Genomic DNA, 19,043 nt, shown 5'->3' with positions numbered 1-19,043 from the left:
TGCTTTCACTCCGTGGTCCTGGGAGTACGTTTGCACCCCTTAAAGACCAAACATTTGATTTTTCACCTCGAATTTCATCAATCTGAGAAATAAGCAGCTTCAAGAATGTCCCCATAATTTTTTAAAAATAGCTATTTCCTGTTTCCCTCAAGGTTTCCAAGGAGGGAGTGAGAGTTGGTCTGACCAGGATGCCCTCTACCAGGTAGGGCATTTGCCTCCAGGGCACAGGCCAGTTTAGGTCCCTGGAGTCTCAAGGGATTAACACCAAAGAGACAACTCAGAGCTCAGGCAGCATGGTTCCCCTCACATGCTGAGGTCAGGTCCTCAGCCCCCTTCTATGTCAGATGACCTGGCACACTATCTTCGAGCTCTGGTGTGGGTCTCCCATGCCTATGGACACTTAGTGACCACACCAGAGTTCCTGTACCTGAAAACCCTATATTTACATCATTCATGAAGGCTCTCGGAGCTGGGTAGGGAGTAGACCATTGGTCCTACTTTATGGTTTGTAGCAGATGAGGTATATAGCAACTTGTCCAAGTTTATAAAAAAGATCAGGCAAACCTCAGAACTTTGGAACTTACGGATTTCTTTTAGGTGGAAAAATAATTGAGAGCATCTCTAAGAATTACAGTGATGTGTTAATGAGCTAATTAACGCCAGGGCATTGTTTGCTAATAGTTCACATGTGGACAGTGCCTGCCTTTAGTACTTAGAAGTTTGTTAGCAATAGTTAATTAAATAGAATATTAACTATTCAAAAGAGAAAGTTAGGTGTTAGATTATATCGGTAACTTCATAAAAAATTACAGAGTATTCTTTAAGAAAAGTACATGTGAGTTATTCCAGCTTAAAATCATTGATGCCCTTAGTTCTCATGTTTGGAGTCACAGTAACCACTGATCCTAGGTTACTTTAAGCATGTGTCCCCTGTCATGCAGTGGCTGTGCTTTCAATGCATCCACAATGTCTAGTAGGACTTAATTCACTTCAGTGAAGTTGACTGTGTGACTTGGATTTATTTTGGCGAAAGGAAAACATCATTGAACTCTGAAGAGTATGGATCGGTTTGCTGGTTCTATTCAATTTGGTGTTCGGTGAGTGCTACTGAATGCCAACTTCTCAAAGTGCAAGGTCTCCCGGGGTCTTCCGGGGATCTTGCTGCTAAGATGCAGCTTTTGAGGCACTAGACCTGGGGTGGGGCCTGAGATTCTACATCTCCATCTACATCCCGGGTGAGTCTTGCCCTGTTAGCCCAGGTATTAAACTTTAAGCATCAAGGAATTATGCGATGGAATAAGACGGTCAACAAGACAAAGTCTTCATATCTTCAGTGCTCATAGACACCTGCACAGGCAATTTCAGAATAATGGCAGGGCTATGAAAGAGGTAGCAAATGCACTGGATGCTGGGACACGAGAGAAGTCTAACAACTGGGAAGAGAGGAGGTGTGGCCGGAGAAAGTCGTCTTGAGAGAAAAGCAGAAGCAGATCAGGATGGTCTTGGCTCTTGGGCTTCAGAGTCTACAATTTATTGGATAAGCAGTAAGGAACTACTGGGGATTCCTGGTGAATCACAGAAGCAATCTGACTGGAGCTGGGCTTAGGAAATCACCCTGGAGCCTATGACGAGGTTGAAGGAGACAACCTTGAGTGTTTCCTTTTCAAGACCTACAGATTCTGCATCCACATTGCATTCTTACCCCTTCTTTCCCTCTCCCCTGCTGTCCCTTAGGCCCAGCCCGCCATCATTTCTTACCAAGAATAATGCAATCACTCCTTCGCTGGGTGTCCAACTTCTAATCTTGCCTTGCCCTTCCTTTCTAGGTAGCAGTTGGAATTTTCTGTCTTGGTGAATCAGATCATGTCAGTCTCCTGATGAACACCCTCTGATTGCTCCCTATGACACTAAATTCCCAAATCTATCCCATGGCCTAGCATGATGCTACCTCATCTCAGTCTACTCTTCCCTTCACCTGAAATTCTCCAGCCACCCCAGCCTGCTGTCTGTCCTCCCGACACACTGTGCATGAACCTGCCTTAGAGTCACTCTTTTTGCTGTTCTTTCTCCAGAAAGCTCTCCCTTCAGACCCTCCAGAGACTGGCTCTTCCTCATACTCAGTTATCTGCTCAGATATCTCCTGTTCAGACAGCCCCACTCTGAATACCCAGATTTAATCCACCTTTCCATCACCTTCGATCTTGTTGTCTTGCCTTCTGAGCAATTAGTAGTATCTTACAGACCGCACACCTCCCCCAAACACACTCACACGTTATCATAGTATCAGCTCAGTGGCAGCAGAGATTTTTGTTTCCCGCTCTATCCCCAGCCCTAGAGCACTACATTTACTAGATGCTCAGTAAATATCTGTGGAATGAATGGGTTAGTTGGAGGTAAGATGGATGCCAGGGATTCCTTTTAGAAAGTCCCTTTCGAAGTCACCCAGGCAAGAACAGATGAAGCCTAAACTAGGGTGTGGTAACAGAGACAGAGAGGAGATGGGTTGAGAAATATTTAAGGGGTGAAATCAACAAGGATTGGTGATGGAAGAGAGATGGAACATGTGACTGAAGAAAAATAAAAACAAGTCAATGGCTTCTATCTTACATATCCAGTGCATAGTAATGCCACGAAATGACATAGGAATGGAGGAGTAGAAAGTAATTAATATAATTATATATATGATAAGTTTGACGTTCCTCTGGAACATCCACATAGAGAATGAATATATGGATCTGGAGCTTGAGAAAAATGTCCATGCTGAAGGTGTAAATTGGGAAGTGATCAGTTTCGAGCAGTGATCAAATTGCGAAGAAAGAGTAGACATAGAAGAAGAATGTATAAGAAAAATTGTGGGGTACACCAACAAGAATATGATGGGTAAAGAAAGCAGAGCCTACAAAAGAATACTTTAAAAAAAGAGAGGTAAGGAAACCAGGGCCTTTTCCCATGTGTCACAGAAGCTAAGGAAATATAAAAGTTCCAAGGAAGCAGGCGTGATCAATGGTGTTAAATTTAGCAGAGAGGTCAGGAAGATAATGAATGGAAAGCATCCACTGGATTTAACAATTAGGAACACACAGGCTCCAAACATTTAGCGGAACTGTGTAGGTGGAAGTCAAACTGCAGCATAATGAAGATTGAATCGGAGGTGAGGAGATGATTAAAAAATAATCCTTCCAAAAAGCTTGAATGAGCCTAGAAGGAGAAGGAACAACAGGTAACGAGGACACAGGAATGTTTAGTTTAAGGATGTCTTTAATGATAGAAGAGATTAAGCCAGTAAAGAAGGAGAGGTTGAATATGGGAAGAGAGATAAGTGAGGGATGAGATCCAGAGAATAAGGGAGAGGGAACAGAGGATGTGACCTAGGACAAGGCGGCAGCCTCAGCCTTCAGCAGCAAGAAGGGTACTTCATCCTCTGAGTCATGAGGAGAGGAGGGAAGGTGGAATGAGATAAGTAAGTGAGATTAATTAAATATGGTGACCTCAAATTTCTCCATAAACACGCAGTAGGTAAGCAGTTTAGATTTTTGAATGGAAAAGGAAAAACCTGGGTGTCAAGAAATCACACCCTGAAAGCCTGTGTAGCAGTAGCAAGAGGACCGGAGGCAGGAGACCTGGGTAGAGGCCACTCCAGACTCAGAAGAGCTAAATAAAAACTAAGTCTTATTGTGTTATGTAGCAGGCAAACTGCAGCACTATGTCAGCCTCCTACTGGGACGTATTTGGTAATATATCATGAAGTTCCCTAAGTGATAAGGGTGCCTGTGCTATACAAATGATGTTGGAAGGTGGGGCCTGTGGGGGATTGAGATTAAATAACGTCATCAGGGTGAGGGTGGAGTCCCAGGATGGGACTGAAGGCTTTATAAGAGGAAGAGAGCTGAGCTGATGCAAACTTGCTCTGTCTTGCCATATTATAATGCAGAAAGAAGGCCCTCCCCCCAGAGGCTAGCAGGTGCTGGCACCATGCTCTTGGACTTCCCAGTCTCAAGAACTCTAAGCTAAAGAAACCTCTATTCTTTATAAATTACCTTGTCTCAGGTATTGTGTAGTAGCAACACAAAATGGACAAAGTGGTTACTTCAGAAAACCAGATGTTCCTTATTGAATATCAGGCCTATTGCCTAGACTCTAAAATGTTGCTTCCATAACTCCAAGGAATGTTGGCTAATGGATTCAGAGTCTAGAACAGGAGTCAGCAAGCTAATGCCAAATTCAGCCCAATGCCTGTTCATGTAAATAAAGATTTATTAAAACACAGTCGTGCCCATTTTTTTTAACATAGTGCCTTCTATAGTGTGGACAGAGTTGAGTTCATTCCCCCAAGGACTCACATGTTGGAAGTTTGGTCCTCAGCATGATAATATGAGAAATAGTGAAACCTTGAAGAAACAGATACTCACAGGAGATCTCTAGTCACTGGAGACGCTGTCCTCAAAAGGGATTAAAGTAGTTCTTGTGGTTAGTTCTTAAGAAAGTGACTGAGAATGAGCCTGACCCTTGGGTCACTCTCTGGCTCTTGTGGAATGTGCTCTCTTGTTCCTACATGTTCTTCCCATGATGCCATCTACCCCCAGGCCCTTAGCAGAGGCCAAATGGCCAGGACTACCCAATCTTGGGCTTTCAGCTTCCAAACTTGTGAGCTAAATAAACCTTTCTTAAGTTGTTTGCCCCTGGTACTTCATTTTAGTAACAAAAGACAGACTAATATAGTGTCCACGGTGACTCTGGCTCTATAGCAGAAGGGTGGAGCCGTTTTGAAAGAGAGGAGATACAAAGTCTCTGATAGCCTAAAATATTTACTAACTGGCCCTTTACAGAAAATGCTAGCTGGCCTTGGCTTAGGCCAAGGCCTAAGTTGATTGAAGTTCTGCAGAGTTAGACAGAGTAAAGGAGGACAGAAGTTAGGGAAAAACTTTTCCCATCTTACATGTTTGACTCAGTCTGGATTTTGATCCAGACTTAGAATTTATGAGATTTTGCTTATAAAATTGCAACGCTCTTTCATTTTCCGAGCTGAGAGTCAAAGTGCATATCAAGTACTACTTTCTCTCATTTATTGCCAGTTCATAGAAAATGTAATTCTTAAAGCTCTACTATAACGTAAAACTTATCTGGATAAGATTGAAAGTCAGACTTGCATAAGATCTAAATACCCTCTATAAATCTTTCAGATCAGTTTTCTTTGGAAGAGAGGGATTGTCTGGGGTCAAAAGTAAAATTAATTTGATTCTTTAAAAATTTAAATTTATTCCATCACTTAAACAGTGTATCTAGATTTGGCAATATGCCTCCATATCTCAGTCCACAGAGATAAAATAAAAATGACTTATACCATTAAGATGCAGCCACCTGCAGAGTTACTACCACAGTAAATTAAAAAAATGTCCACCTTCTGCAGCTGGGTTGTTATGTGAATGGAAGAAATAAAGCCCTGCACTCTTCTAGAAGTCATTTCCTTTCTCTCATCTGGATAATACCAGCCCAGTCACAGGCTTATTCTTGCACTCGCCTGGAGAATATGATATAAAACCCTGAGAAGAAATCTTTCCTTGCCCTAGAGTCATCCTCATCCACAAGCTGATCTCCTAGATTTTACTCCTGCAGGGACTTGATGATTTGTGCTGGAAGAGCCAGAAAGGACGAGGGCTCAGCCACTCAACTGAAATCCCCTTAAGACTGTGCTCGGACAGTCCACTGCGAGGTCGGGCAGTTCTGACTCCAAGAGCAGCATTTTCACACTGGGAAGAAGAAGTTTGCCTGCGCTTTTCACCACTGGGACTAGTTTTACCTCTTAGGTCTGTGATGTTGAACAGATCTATCTCTTTCCTGAAAGACACCCCCCCCCATAAGAACAGAAGGAAGTTCTCCAGGCCTCCCTGAATCGGCTCTTTACTGATTCCAGTATGTACCATTTCTGTGAGCTGCCTTTTGGAGAGAGGAGTCCAGACCCATATGTAAAAGCTCTGGGGAATTCTGATTCCCAGGCAAACTGGGATCTATATCTCCTTCATGCTGGATATTGTGTTCATCTTCATGCAGCTGAAAATCACACTGGCTTTTAGGCAGTTACAATGTTTCATTAATTCTTTTTACACATCATATAGCCCAACTAAATATATCATTACCTTAAGAAGCAAATCTTTTAAAATGCAAATGTCTCTGGAAAAGCTTGAGTATCAACACTAAAGACAGAAACCTTGTGAACTGATTTTTCTGGAGGGCTTCCTTGGTGAGAAGTATGACAACTGGACATCAGAATCACATTCAATGAGGAAAAGGAGGTTGGTTTTGTAAGAACCAGGAGGCCAGGTCTAATGGGGCTCCACATAGTACAGAAAGAAGGGGAAGAGAGGAAGGACACGGTAACAAGATTAGGATGATGTCAAGGACAGAGTTCAACTGTTCTGTCGTTTTCAAGACAGAATTGCCTCAACCAGTAAATCTGCTCTTTTCCCTTTTCCTTCCAGTGACTTCTCTAAGAGCAGAAATCCAGCCAGCCACCAGCCTACCTTCCCAGATGCACTGCCCCCATTGCTGAGTTCAGCAAGTTCAAATTCTGCACCCTCTTCTGGCAAGGCATTAAACATGATCTTTACTTTTCCCCTAATCAGTGTAATCAGAAACAGCAGCATGACTCTTTAGCCAAAGAATTAATCATGGCAAGGGTGACAGTTGTGGGACAAGCCAGAGAGGCCACTGGGATAACAGTTGTTGCATGACCAATTCGCACAGCATTGTGGAGCTAGAAAGACATTAGAGAAACTGGACTGCTGGCTTCACATGTCTTACACTGAGCACAGAAAGGAGAGGTGCAGGAAGGGGTGGTCTTGCTAAGATCTGCTGTAGTGAACAATCAAAAGAGGAAGGGAAGGAAACTGCTGAGTATCCCTTATACAAAATGTTTGTGACCAGAAACATTTCAAATTTCAGTTTTTCACATTTTGGAACATTTGCATAGACTACCAAATTAAGCATCCCTAACCAAAACATCTGAAACACTCTGAAATAAAGCTTTTTCTCTTTTTTCAATATATATGTTTTTATTAGTACACATTAATTTTACAAAATATCAGATTTCATTATGCCATTTTCATACATACATATAACGTACATTGATCATATCCATGCCCCCGTTACACTTCCTTACACCCACCACCTCCCTTTTATTCTTTTCCTCCTGCCTAATAGTCTTCCTTTTTTTTTTAAGACTCCATATATTACCTAAGATGTGATACTTGTCTTTCTGAGTCTGGCTTATGAAATCAAAACTTTTTGAGTGCTGAAACAATGCTCAAAAATGTTGGATTTTTGGAGCATTTCAATTTTCATATTTTCAGATTAAGGATGCTCAGCCTGTATATTGAACACCTCTAGGCACAGGCTGGGTGCCTTCCTTTCATGCAGCTCACACTAACCTCTGGACCATGCAACACCATGCCCATTTTGCAGGGCAGCTCCCAGAGGATAAGCCCTCAGACCTGCCTGAGGTCCCACAGCTGCTGATTGCATGGGCTAGATTTGAGCAACCACAAAGCTTATGTCTTCACCTTCTTACACTGCTCCCCGGAAGCCAGGAAAATTGCATCTGCAGCCATTTTTTGTTCCATTTGATTTTTGGCTTGTCAAAAAAAAAAAAAAAATACTCACAACTGTGTGATCCCATGGCAGTGATAAGTAAAGAGGTGAGTATTAGAAAAAGGCGCCAGTTCTGTGTTAAATCTGGGAGGCAGAATCACAAACAGTTATAGAGCCTGCAAATAACAGTTCACATCTGCAAGTCAAAAATCACTGCGGGGTGAGGAGCAGGAAGTGCCGAGAGTTGCATATCATGTCCATGTTTGGGAGAAGGTTCTTTCTGTGGGAAGAATCAATAACATTACCTAATGTTTCCCAAGCAGTGATGTCAAGTAAACACACACAAAGATTGCAGACTCACAAACAAATGCATCACTGTTGTTTTGTTTCCCAATGTGTATGTCATTTAATGTAGAAATATTGAACAGGTACTACTCTGCCACGTTTGCTTGGGAGGACGAAGCACAGAGATGTTGGTAATGTGGATAGAGAAACACAAAGAGCTAGAGTGTACTACGTTTGGAGAAGCTCCAGGATCAATTCACTGGGAGATGCTTTCACTCCCCCAGGAAAACCTGGCCAGCTGCCTCTTCCACAGTACCTGGAGAAGCTGCAGATTAATTAGTAACTATGAGGTAGGAACCAGTGGATTCCAAACACAGACCCACAAGAGAAAATAAAAGAATTTTAGTAAATTATTAAATCTATAGTAATAATAATTATTTCATAATCCCTAGGGCAAAATTAAACTCCTGTGGTTCTTTCCTACTGAAAACTACTGAAGATCTTAGTATGCTCACACTTTGATAAATTCCTTAGCTCACTTGACAATAGATAAAGAAAAAAACCTGAAAGTCACAGTCGGCCTCAAAAAAAACACAAGCATCTACATGGAGCTATCACAAGGCAAAGTGACCAGGGCTGAGGAACAGCAACACAGGCCACCGAGCTAAGAGTACCCAGGCGCAGCAAACAGCTGAGTCATCCAAAAGGTGTCTAAGTCAGCTCAGGCTTGGTAACAAAACAGCACAGATAGGAGGCTTAAACAACAGACACTTTCTTTCTCAGTTGTGGAGGTTGGAAGTCTCAGATCAATGTCCAGCAAGACTCAGTGTCTCATGAGGGCTCGGTTTCCAGCTTGTACACAGCTGCCCTCCTACTCTGTGGTCACAGGGCCTCTCCTCTGCCCCCTGGTGAGACTGAATGAGCAAGCAGGAGCTCTCTGGTATCTTCTTCTAGGGCCTCATCCCTAGGCCTTACTTAACCTACTTCCTTAGAGGTCTAATCTCTATATACAGACAGACATATGAGGGCGAAGGGCTTCAGCATATGAATCCTGAGTAGACACAAATGTGTAGTCCTCAATAGAAGAAACTGGCCTCAGATTCATGGTTGGAGCCAGGTAGACAAGGGTCTTGGGGATGGGGGAAATCAATATTTTCATACTGATAAAGAGACTGAGCTACAAAGCTATGAGCTCCTGTCTGAGATAAAGCTAGAGCTTCCTAAACAGGAACTAATTCACCTTTCTATATCATTCCCAATACTTCCACAGAATGAGACTCCAGAACACCATCTGGCTTGACTGAAAAGTCAGAGGTAGGCAGCAGCAAAATCACAAAATTTAGATAAAGAGAAAATAAACACCAATCCTCTTGAAGATGCTCTTACAGGCATCTGCGATAAAGTTGTCATTTTTTTTTTCAAAATTCCTAGTTTTATTGATTTTAATTTAACATGGTGTCATTTTATACCTTTTATGCTTATTTATTTTCTAGAGTAAGTTACTCAGTAATATTTGTATTTATAAACTAACAATGAGGTAGGATCCTAATTTTTTTCATTTTTTAAATTAATTTTATTGGTACATTTTAGGTATACAATATAAAGATATTCATCATTGGAAATTTGCACCTTTACATAATCTCTCTTGGTTCTTATTTTTTCCCCACTCTCCTACCATCCCTTCAACCCCTCTGTCCCTCCCTATTTGCAAAGACTTTATTTCCATTTTCCAATTTTCTCATATTAATTCCATTCCCTTCTTTCTTTTCCCATACCCCTCCAACTTCCCCTTCTGTACCCTTTTCTTCCAAGTTCACATTATCCATTATACCTTTTAGTCCTTATTTACACTTTCAGTTTCTCACACTAGAGAAACTATTTGATATTTACATGTGTGTGTCCTATTTATTTCACTTAAGAGTATGGCCTCAATGTGCATCCATTTAGCTATAAATGTCTCTAATTTCTCATTTTTTATGGCTGAGTAGTACTCCATTTTATTAATAAACCACATTTTCTTTATCCAGTCTCCAGTTGATGGGCAATTGGGCTGCTTCCCAGTTTTACCTATTAGAAATTGTGCTGCTATGAACATGGGTGCACATATATCATTGTGGTATGATTCTTTTATTTATTTGGGGAAGATATCCAGCAGGGGAATAGCTGGGTCAAATGAGACTATCAGTCCTAGTTCTTTGAGGTATCCCCATACTGATTTCCACAGTGGTTGCACCAGTCTACACTCCCACTAGAAGTGGAGCAGTGTTCCACTTACCCCACAGCCCCGCCAGCATTTGTTATTGGTTGATTTCATGATAGCAGCCATTCTTTCTGGAGTGAGGTGGAATCTCAGCATTGTGTTCATTTGCATCTCTTGAATGACCAGTGATGTTGAACATTTTTTCATGTGTTTATTTGCTCCTTTTACTTCTTTGTGTGAGAAATGTCTGTTCATTTCAGATGCCCATTTTAGGACTGAGTCTTTAAATTTGAGAGGTCTGATTTTTTTAAGTTCTTTATAGATTCTACATAGTAGACCTTTGTCTGAGGAACAGCAGGTGAAAATTTTTTCCCACATTGTGGGTTGTCTCTTCACCCTGTTGGTGGCTTCTCTTGCTGTGTAGAGAAGCTTTTTAGTGAGGAGAGATCCCACTTGTTGATTGTTTGTGCAGGTTCACAACCAACTGAGGTTTTGTTCATAAAATTTTTTCCTACATCAATGTCTTCAAGAGTTCTACCTATCCTCTGTTCCAGCCGGTTCACCATTCCTGTTTTAATATTTAGATCTTTAATCTATTTTGACTTTAGTTTAGTGCATGGTGAGAGATATAGGTAAAGTTTTAATCTTTGGCAAGTTGAAATGCAATTTTTCCAGCACGATTTATTAAAGAGGCTACCTTTCCTTCAGGTGAGGGTGTTTGGTTCCTTTGTCAAAGATGAGGTGGCTGAGTGTGTCTAGAGTTGTTTCTGCATCTTCTAATCTGTTCCACTGGTCCTCAGGTCTGTTTCTTTGTCAGTACCATGCTGTTTTTATCACAGTAGCTTTGCAGTATGGTTTCAAGATGGGGGTTGTAATACCCCCTGCCATGTCTCTGTTGCCTAGAATTGCTTTTGCTATTCTGGGTCTCTTCTTGTTCCAAGTGAATTTTTGGATTGTTTTCTCAAGGTCCATGAAGTATGCTACTGGTATTTCAATTGGGATTGCACTGAATCTATATAGCAGTTTTGAAAGTATGGCCATTTTCACTATGTTGATCCTTCCTACCCAGGAACAAGGATTCTCTTTCCATTTTCTTATATCGTCTTCAATCTCTCCTTTCAGAGTGGTATAGTTTTCAGAGAAGTGGTCTTTGATTTCTTTTGCTAGGTTGGTTCCTAGGTATTTCAGTTTTTTGGGTGCTATTGTGAAAGGAATTATTTGCCCTATTTCTCTCTCAGTGAGTCTTGTTCGTGGACAGGAAAGCTATTGACTTTTGTGTGTTGACCTTGTATGCAGCCACTTTACTGAATTTGGTTATTAAGTCTAGAAGACTTTTGGTGGAGTTCTTGGGGTCTTCTATATAGAATATCATGTCATCTGCAAATAATGACAATTTGACTTTTTTGTTTTCTATCTTTATTCCTTTTATTTCTTTCTCTTGTCTAAGTGCCATGGCTAATGTTTCCAAAACTATATTGAACAGGAGTGGTGATAGTGGACATCCTTGTATTGTTCCTGATGTTACTGTGAAGGATTTCAGTTTTTGACCATTTAGTATGATATTGGCTGTTGCCTTTTCATAGATGGATTTTATCAGTTTGAGGTAGAGACCATCTATTCCAATTTTTTGTAGGGTTTTTATCATAAATGCATGTTGGATTTTGTCAAATGCTTTTTCTGCATCTATTGAGATGATCATATGGGTTTTGTCCTTGGCTCTATTGATATAGTGTATTACATTGATTGATTTGTGTATGTTGAACCATCCCTGCATTCCTGGGATGAATCCCACTTGGTCAGGATGTAGGATCTTCTTGATGATCTTCTGCATTCTATTTGCCAGTATCTTATTGAGGATTTTTGCATCTATGTTCATTAGTGAGATTGGCCTATAGTTCTCTTTTTCAATTGGGTCTTTATCTGTTTGGGGATCAAGGTGATGCTTGCTTCCAGGAATGAATTTGGGAGTATTGCTTCCCTTTCAATTTCATTGAAGAATTTAAACAGTAGTGGCAGTAGTTCCTCTCTAAATGTCTTGTAGAATTCAGCAGGGAAACCATCAGGACCCAGGCTTTTCTTAGTTGGTAAGTTTTTAATTGCATTTTCAATTTCATTGATTGATATTGGGTTGTTTAGAACTTTTAGATTTTCTTTGTTCAACTTTAATTCATACTTCTCTAGAAATCTGTTCATTTCTTTTGTGTTTTCCATCTTATAGGTGTATAGGCTCTTGAAGTAGATATTGATGATCCTCTGGATTTCTGCTGGGTCCATTGTAATTTCATTCTTTTCATTCCTAATTGCATGGATTTGGGCCTTTTCTTTCCTTTTTCTGATAAGGTTGGCTAAGGGTTTGTCAATTTTGTTTATTCTTTAGAAGAACCAACTCTTGGCTTCATTGATTTTTTGTATTGTTTTCTTAGTCTCCATTGCATTGATTTCTGCTCTGATCTTTATAATTTCCTCCCTTGGATGAACTTTGAGTTTGTCCTGCACTTCTTTTTCTAGAAGCTTGAGGTGCAGCATCAGGTTGTGTAATTGAGCTCAGTCTGTTTTCCTAATATGAGTATTCACTGCTATGAATTTCTCTTGTAAGACTGCTTTCATTGTGTCCCATAGATTCCAATATCCTGTATTGTCATTGTCATTTAATTGAAGGAACTGTCTGATTTCTTCTTTAATTTTCTGTGACCCATTGGTTATTCAGAAGTGTGTTGTTCAATTTCCATGTGTTTATGAAATTTTTGCAGTTTCTTTTCCTATTGATCTCCAATTTCACCCCACTATGGTCTGGTAGTATACAAGGGATAACATAAATTCCTTTGTACTTACCTGAATATGTTCTATGAGTGAGTATGTGGTCTACTTTGGAGAACGACCAGTGTGCAGCTGAAAAGAATGTGTATTCTGATTTTGTGGGGTGGAACACTCTGTAAACATCTGTTAAGTCCATTTGTTCAAGAGTTTGATTGAGTTCTAGTATTTCATTGCTTGTTTTTTGTCTAGTTGATCTGTCTATTTGTGAGAGTGCAGTATTGAGGTCCCCCACTACTATTGTATTAGTGCTTATTTGATTTTTCATGTTCATTAGTATTTGTTTTATATACTTGGGCACACTAGTGTTTGGTGCATATATGTTTATGATTGTCATCTCTTCCTCTTGGATTGTTCCCTTTACAAGGATGTAGTTGTAGTGTCCTTCTTTGTCTCTCTTAATCAGAGTTGGTTTGAAATTCACTTGATGTGCAAAGAGGATAGCTACTCCTGCTTTTGGGGGGGTTTCTGTCACATGGAGTATTGTTTTGCACCCTTTAACTTTCAGTCTATGAGTTTCATTTTGAATTAAGTGGGTTTCTTGTATGCAGCATATTGGATCTTGCTTCTTGACCCATTCTGCCAGTCTGTTTCTTTTGATTGATCATTTGAGACCATTTATATTGATGGTTATAACTGATACATATTGACTTATCATTGTCATGACTTCTTCTTTTTCTTGGATTCTCCCTCTTTGTGTTTAATTTCTTGTTGTGCCCAATGGATTCATTCTGCTGGGCTTCCTGGGGTTATGATCCTCATTGTCTTTTCCTAGGATATTGTCTAAAATCTTTCAGAGTGCTGGTTTGGTATTCAGGAAGTTCCTAAGGTGCTCTTTGTCATGAAAGTATCTTATTTCTCCACCAATTTTGAAAGATAGTTTTGCAGAGTACATCAATCTGGTTTGGAGGCTGTTTTCCTTTAGGGCTTGAAATAAGTCACTCCAAGCTCTTCTTGCCTTGAGGGTTTGCATTGAGAAGTCTGCTGTGATTCTGACGGACTTTTCTTTGTATGTGATTTGTTTCTTTTCTCTGACTGCTTCTAGAATTTTGTTCTTCTGTTGGGTTTCTGGAATCTTAACAATTATATGCCTATGTGTAGATTTTTTTTTGATCAAGGCTGGTTGAAGTCCTATATACCTCACTTATCTGTATTCAAGTTCTTTTCCCCTGCTTGGGAAATTTTCTGCCATCACTTCTGTGAAGTTTTTTTTTATGTCATCTGCACTCTCTCATGTTTCTTCATTAACTCTGATTAGTCTTATGTTATTCTTCTTTGCGTCATCTAGCAGCTGCTGGATTGAGTTCTCATGGTCCCTTACTATTTTAAAGAAGTTTTTCTTTTCCTGGTTACTAATTGCAATCTTATCTTCTGAAATTCTGTCCTCACATTGGGTCATTCTGCTGTGTAAACTTTCAATGGACTTTTTAATCTCCTGGAAATCTGTTTACATGTATTTTATAGATTCCATTTGTTTCCTATGTTGGGATTCCATCATATTCCTCCACTCCTCTATTTTTTTATCTGTGTCCTCTCTAGATTTATTAATCATGTCTTGCACTATGTGTACAGTCTCTGCTATATCTGAGAAATTATTTCTGATTTCATTTTTTCCAGATATTCTTTCATTGCCAGTTCCAGGAGTCTAGGTGGTTGAGTATCAGATTGTTCCATCTCATTTCCCTTTGGGGTTGCTTTAGGTGATCTGGGAGTCTGGTTTTGATACTCCTTTAAGTGTCTTCTCATTTCAACGGGGGGGGGGGAGTGCTGTTGGCGCCCATGTGTCTCACCTCCTCAGTGCTGGGGACAGTGGTATGGAGGCCGGGAAAGTTCACCTCCTCTGCACTGGGAGCAGCTCTGCTTCTTAGCATTGGGGGCAGTGGTACGGGGTCCTGAAAGGTTCACCTCTTCTGCACTGGGGATAGCTCTGCTCCTGGGCATTGGGGGCAGTGGTACAGCAGCCTGGAATATTCACTTCCTCTGTGCTGGGGGCAGCTCTGCTCTTGGGTGAAGTTGTCATTTCTTATCCAACCACTCCTTCTAACCGGGTTGAGAAGGTTGCTTAGCAGACTGATTTTCATGCTCTTTTCTTTAATCAATTTTCCTTTAAGGAAGAAATAAACTGCATCCCTCACGTTTTGATCTGTCATATTTTCACTATGACCCAGTTAAAATATTTTTTACATTTTCATTTGATTTTTTCTTTCATATATGCATAATTTATGAGCATACTCTTGATTTCCAAATATAAGGATTTTGAATCCTTTTCTGTTGTCACTGATTTTTTTGTTAAATTAGATGGGTTTGAAAACATATTTTGTAAAATCTCAGTCCTCTTAAATCCAATGAAATTTCTTTCAAGGCCCAAGACATAGTTTTAACTACCAAGAACTTTTGTGTTTGAAACTAAAAATGTACTCTTAAATCATTCATATGTTCAAAAATAATAATCAATGACATAAAATTTTATGAACCTGTATTGCAATAAAATTATTGTATTTAAAACCATTGGGTGACATGCAGGCTGCAGTTAACAATGTAGAGCTCTAAATAAATTCATCAGTAACATAACAAGAAAAAATTTAAACTCAAAGAACTAGAAAAGGTGTAAGATAACACACCTTTTAAAAAGTAGCTGAAAGTAAGCAAAATAAGAACAGAAAATAATGACATAGAAAATAAAGAGACAAAAGGGAAGATAAACAATTCAAGAACTAGTTCATGAAAACTAGAAAATTCTCTCTCTAGAATGATTAAGAGAAATAGAAGTGGCACAAATAATACCAGGAGAAAAGGGACATGTCCCTAAGGCTATAGAAACTTTTAAAAGCCATAAGAAGAATCTATGGAATATTTGATATAAATAAATCTGAAAGCTGACACAAAATGGCCAATTTTCTAAAGAAAAGGAATAACAAAATTGACTCAAGAATAAAAAGAAAGACTAGCAAAACCATTAGTGTTATGGTCTAGATCTAAAATATTCCCCAAAATTCTCACAATAAGAGGTGGGGACTGACTGGAAGGGTAGGTCACTGGGGTGTGACTTGGAAGGATGTGTTCATCTCCCTGGCTCCTCCCTTCTTTCTCTGCTTCCCGGTTGCCATGCAGTGAACAGCTTTCTTCTGCCAGGCCATTCTCCCACCATACCATTCTGCCACGTTGTTTCTGTGTTGGAACCAGCCAACCATGGCTTGAACCCACTGAAACTGTGAGCCAAAATAAACCTCTCTTCCCTTAAGTTGCAAGTGTCATATATTTTGTCTTATCAAAGGGAAAGTGACTAATCAGATAGTTATTAGATAAACTGAATTCCTAATGTAATCCATATTCCTAATCTATCCATATTCCTCAATCCCTAAAAGAAAAAAGACCTAAATTCCATATAATTTTATAAACAAGTCTTCCCACTTTGAAGAAACAAATAAAGTGAATCTTATAAAAACTATATCAGGTAATAGAAAAGGCACATGCACATATTATTTTGATCCAAAATCATTTCATAAATTAGAATTAAATACTGTTCTCATTTATAAGTACAAATAAAAAATCCTAAGCAAAATACAAGGAAAATAGAAATTTATAAATGTCTATGTTAAATGAAAAAAAGATCATGATCAAATTTAATTCATCAGTTTATTCCTAGAAATGCAGGAATGGTACAATACCAGAAAACACATTAATACAATAAATTATATTTAACACTGAGCGCTAAAAAATAATATGATCAAAAAACATAACACTTAACACCCATTCAAGAAAAAATAAACTCTTTTACAAATTGGGACTAGAAGAAAACATTGTTAATCTATCACTGGATACATACCATAAATGTGCTTATCTTCTAGAGTTGTTACAACAAATGATCACAAAGAACAGATTTATCATCTCATAGTTCTGTGGGGCACAGTTCCAAATCAAGATGTCAGCATGGCCAAGATCTTTCTGAAAGAACTAGAGAAGGAACTTTTCCTGACCCTTCCTAGCAATCTTAAGCATTCACTGATTTGTAGAAGCATCACTCCAATCTGCCTCCATAGTACATGGCATTCTCCCATGTCTGTGTGTGTTTATCTAAATTTCCCCCTTATAAGGACAAAGCCCATTGAATTAGAGACCATTTTAATCCAGTATGACCTGATGAAAGCTTGATTACATCTACTAAGACCATATTTTCAAAGAAGGGCCCATTCACAAGTACCAGGAATTAAGACTTCAACTTATCTTTCAGAGAGACACAATTCAACCCACAGCAAAATTTAAAAATTTATAGCAAATATATTCAGAAATAATCCATTATAAACATTTCCATTAAAGTCAGGAATAGCACAATAGTCCCATTATCATTTCTGTTAGTCACTACTGACTTAGGTGCTAACTAATATAACAAGGCATCCTTATAAAGAATTCTTAAGAGAGAGAGTTTCGCCGCCTGCTGCACAAGCGCAAGGACCGGAGTTCAATCCCCGGCACCAAAAAAAAAAAAAAAGAATTCTTAAGAGAGATGAAGGAACAACACCTGCCAGAGAAGAGAAAGCTATCCATTTTGCAATGTTAAGATTATCTAAATAGATAATAAAAGAATCTATCTGTACTCAAATGTGTATAATAAGAAAATTTGATAGTAAGTTGGATGCAAGATCAACATAGAAAAATCCATAGATCTCTGATACACAAGTCTATGGCCATACCACCCTGAACACACCCAATGTCATCTAATACACAAATAACAAGTTAGATAATATTCATCCACAAAAGAAGGATCCCATAAAAAATCATGAAAATGATAAGATTCTCAGTAGGGATTAAGGGAAGAATCTAACAAAATATCTACAAAACTAACTGGAAGAAAAAATTATGGCACATTCTGGCAAAAATAAAATTTCTAATTAATAAAGCAATATACCATGTTTATTGATGGGAATATTTAATACCTTATAGATAGCAGCTCCACCCAGCACAATTCAGTAAGAATCACAGTAGACTTTTCCACAGAATTTGACAAGTTGATTCCAAACCTTGTAAGAAAACATAAATGACCAGTATAGTTGACATTGTTAGACAGTAGTTGGGAGGATTTATGCTATCAGATACCAGACTTAGAAAATTAGAGTAATTAAGATAATACAATATTAGCATGCAGAAAGAAAACTAGACTGACAAAACAACATAGATTAAGTGCAAAAACATGCTGATACGTGATAGCTATGACTTTCCCCGTCAATGGCAGCAGGCTCAACTAATATATAGGAGTTGGGATAATTAATTGTCCAAATGGTACCTTATACCATTCACAAAAATCACCTTAAGATGGATTAAAAGTTAAAATGCCAAAAAAAGAAATTTTTAAACTCTCAGTAAAAAATGTTAATATATTTTTTCAGTACATAATGATTACATCCCTCATGGGGAGTTGGAACACGTATACAACACATCTTAATTCTTTTTACCTCCTATTCTTTTCCCCTTCCTTCCATCTCCCTTGTTTTTTTAGTCTCATTTCCTTTTGCAAAAGATGTATCTCCCTATTTCCTATTATCTATTTTATATTTGACATCATTTCATTAGTGATAAAGAAGATATACACAGAAAAATATTAATTTTACATTACATTAAAATGGAAAAAATAGTTCAATATAAAATGAATAGATAAACTGTGCACTGAATGAAGATATTTACAACGCAAATAAAACAAGGCTTAATATAAAGTTATAAAGAATTCCTTAATATCAAGTAATTAGAAAACAGGTTTTAAAAGTTGAAGTAAGTTAAAGCAATGGAATAATCTACAATATTTAAAGTGAACCAAATAGAGCTCCATCTGTCAACATGAATAAATTTCAAAAGCATAATATTGAGTGACAAAAAGTAAAGTCATACAATACAGCATATAATTTTAAAACAAACAACAATATATATTATTGATAGATATCCTCCTTTAATTATGGCATAAAAACCCTTTAAATTATAAACTTCACATAGAAGATTGTGGCTAGCTGTAATATGACGGAGGGGGAACAAGGGTTTTGGATGTGTAGGATGTATTTAGTTTCTTAAAACCCTCCTACCTTTCTAAAATCACGTACACACGTGTTCTATTTTATATGGTTTTTTGCTTAAATTCTTTTATTTCTACTTAGGTATTCAATACATTTACATT

At 38.6% G+C, this 19,043-nt stretch overlaps 2 protein-coding genes across 2 annotated transcripts in view; one reads left to right on the top strand and one right to left on the bottom strand.

The window, feature by feature from the left end:
- Mtpn (myotrophin) overlaps positions 1-19,043 on the top strand; it is a 111,821-nt gene that overhangs the window by 60,245 nt on the left and 32,533 nt on the right. The gene's annotated exons all lie outside the window — the stretch shown is intronic.
- Stmp1 (short transmembrane mitochondrial protein 1) overlaps positions 7,031-19,043 on the bottom strand; it is a 201,240-nt gene continuing 189,227 nt past the window's right edge. The window contains exons 4-5 of the mRNA XM_087205900.1: positions 17,818-17,901; positions 7,031-7,864 (exon numbers count right to left, since the gene is read on the bottom strand). Of these exons, the coding sequence (XP_087062026.1) occupies positions 7,795-7,864; positions 17,818-17,901 (154 nt within the window). The 3' untranslated portion in view covers positions 7,031-7,794. The remainder of the gene's footprint in view (positions 7,865-17,817; positions 17,902-19,043) is intronic.

The sequence above is a fragment of the Heterocephalus glaber genome, unplaced genomic scaffold (genome assembly GCF_053883595.1).
Source record: "Heterocephalus glaber isolate CG9 unplaced genomic scaffold, H.glaber_assembly_v1.0 deba00000621, whole genome shotgun sequence".
In the NCBI taxonomy this organism is placed as follows: Eukaryota; Metazoa; Chordata; class Mammalia; order Rodentia; family Bathyergidae; genus Heterocephalus; species Heterocephalus glaber.
Note: the sequence above shows the minus strand (reverse complement) of the source record. Positions and strands in the feature narration are given on the sequence as shown.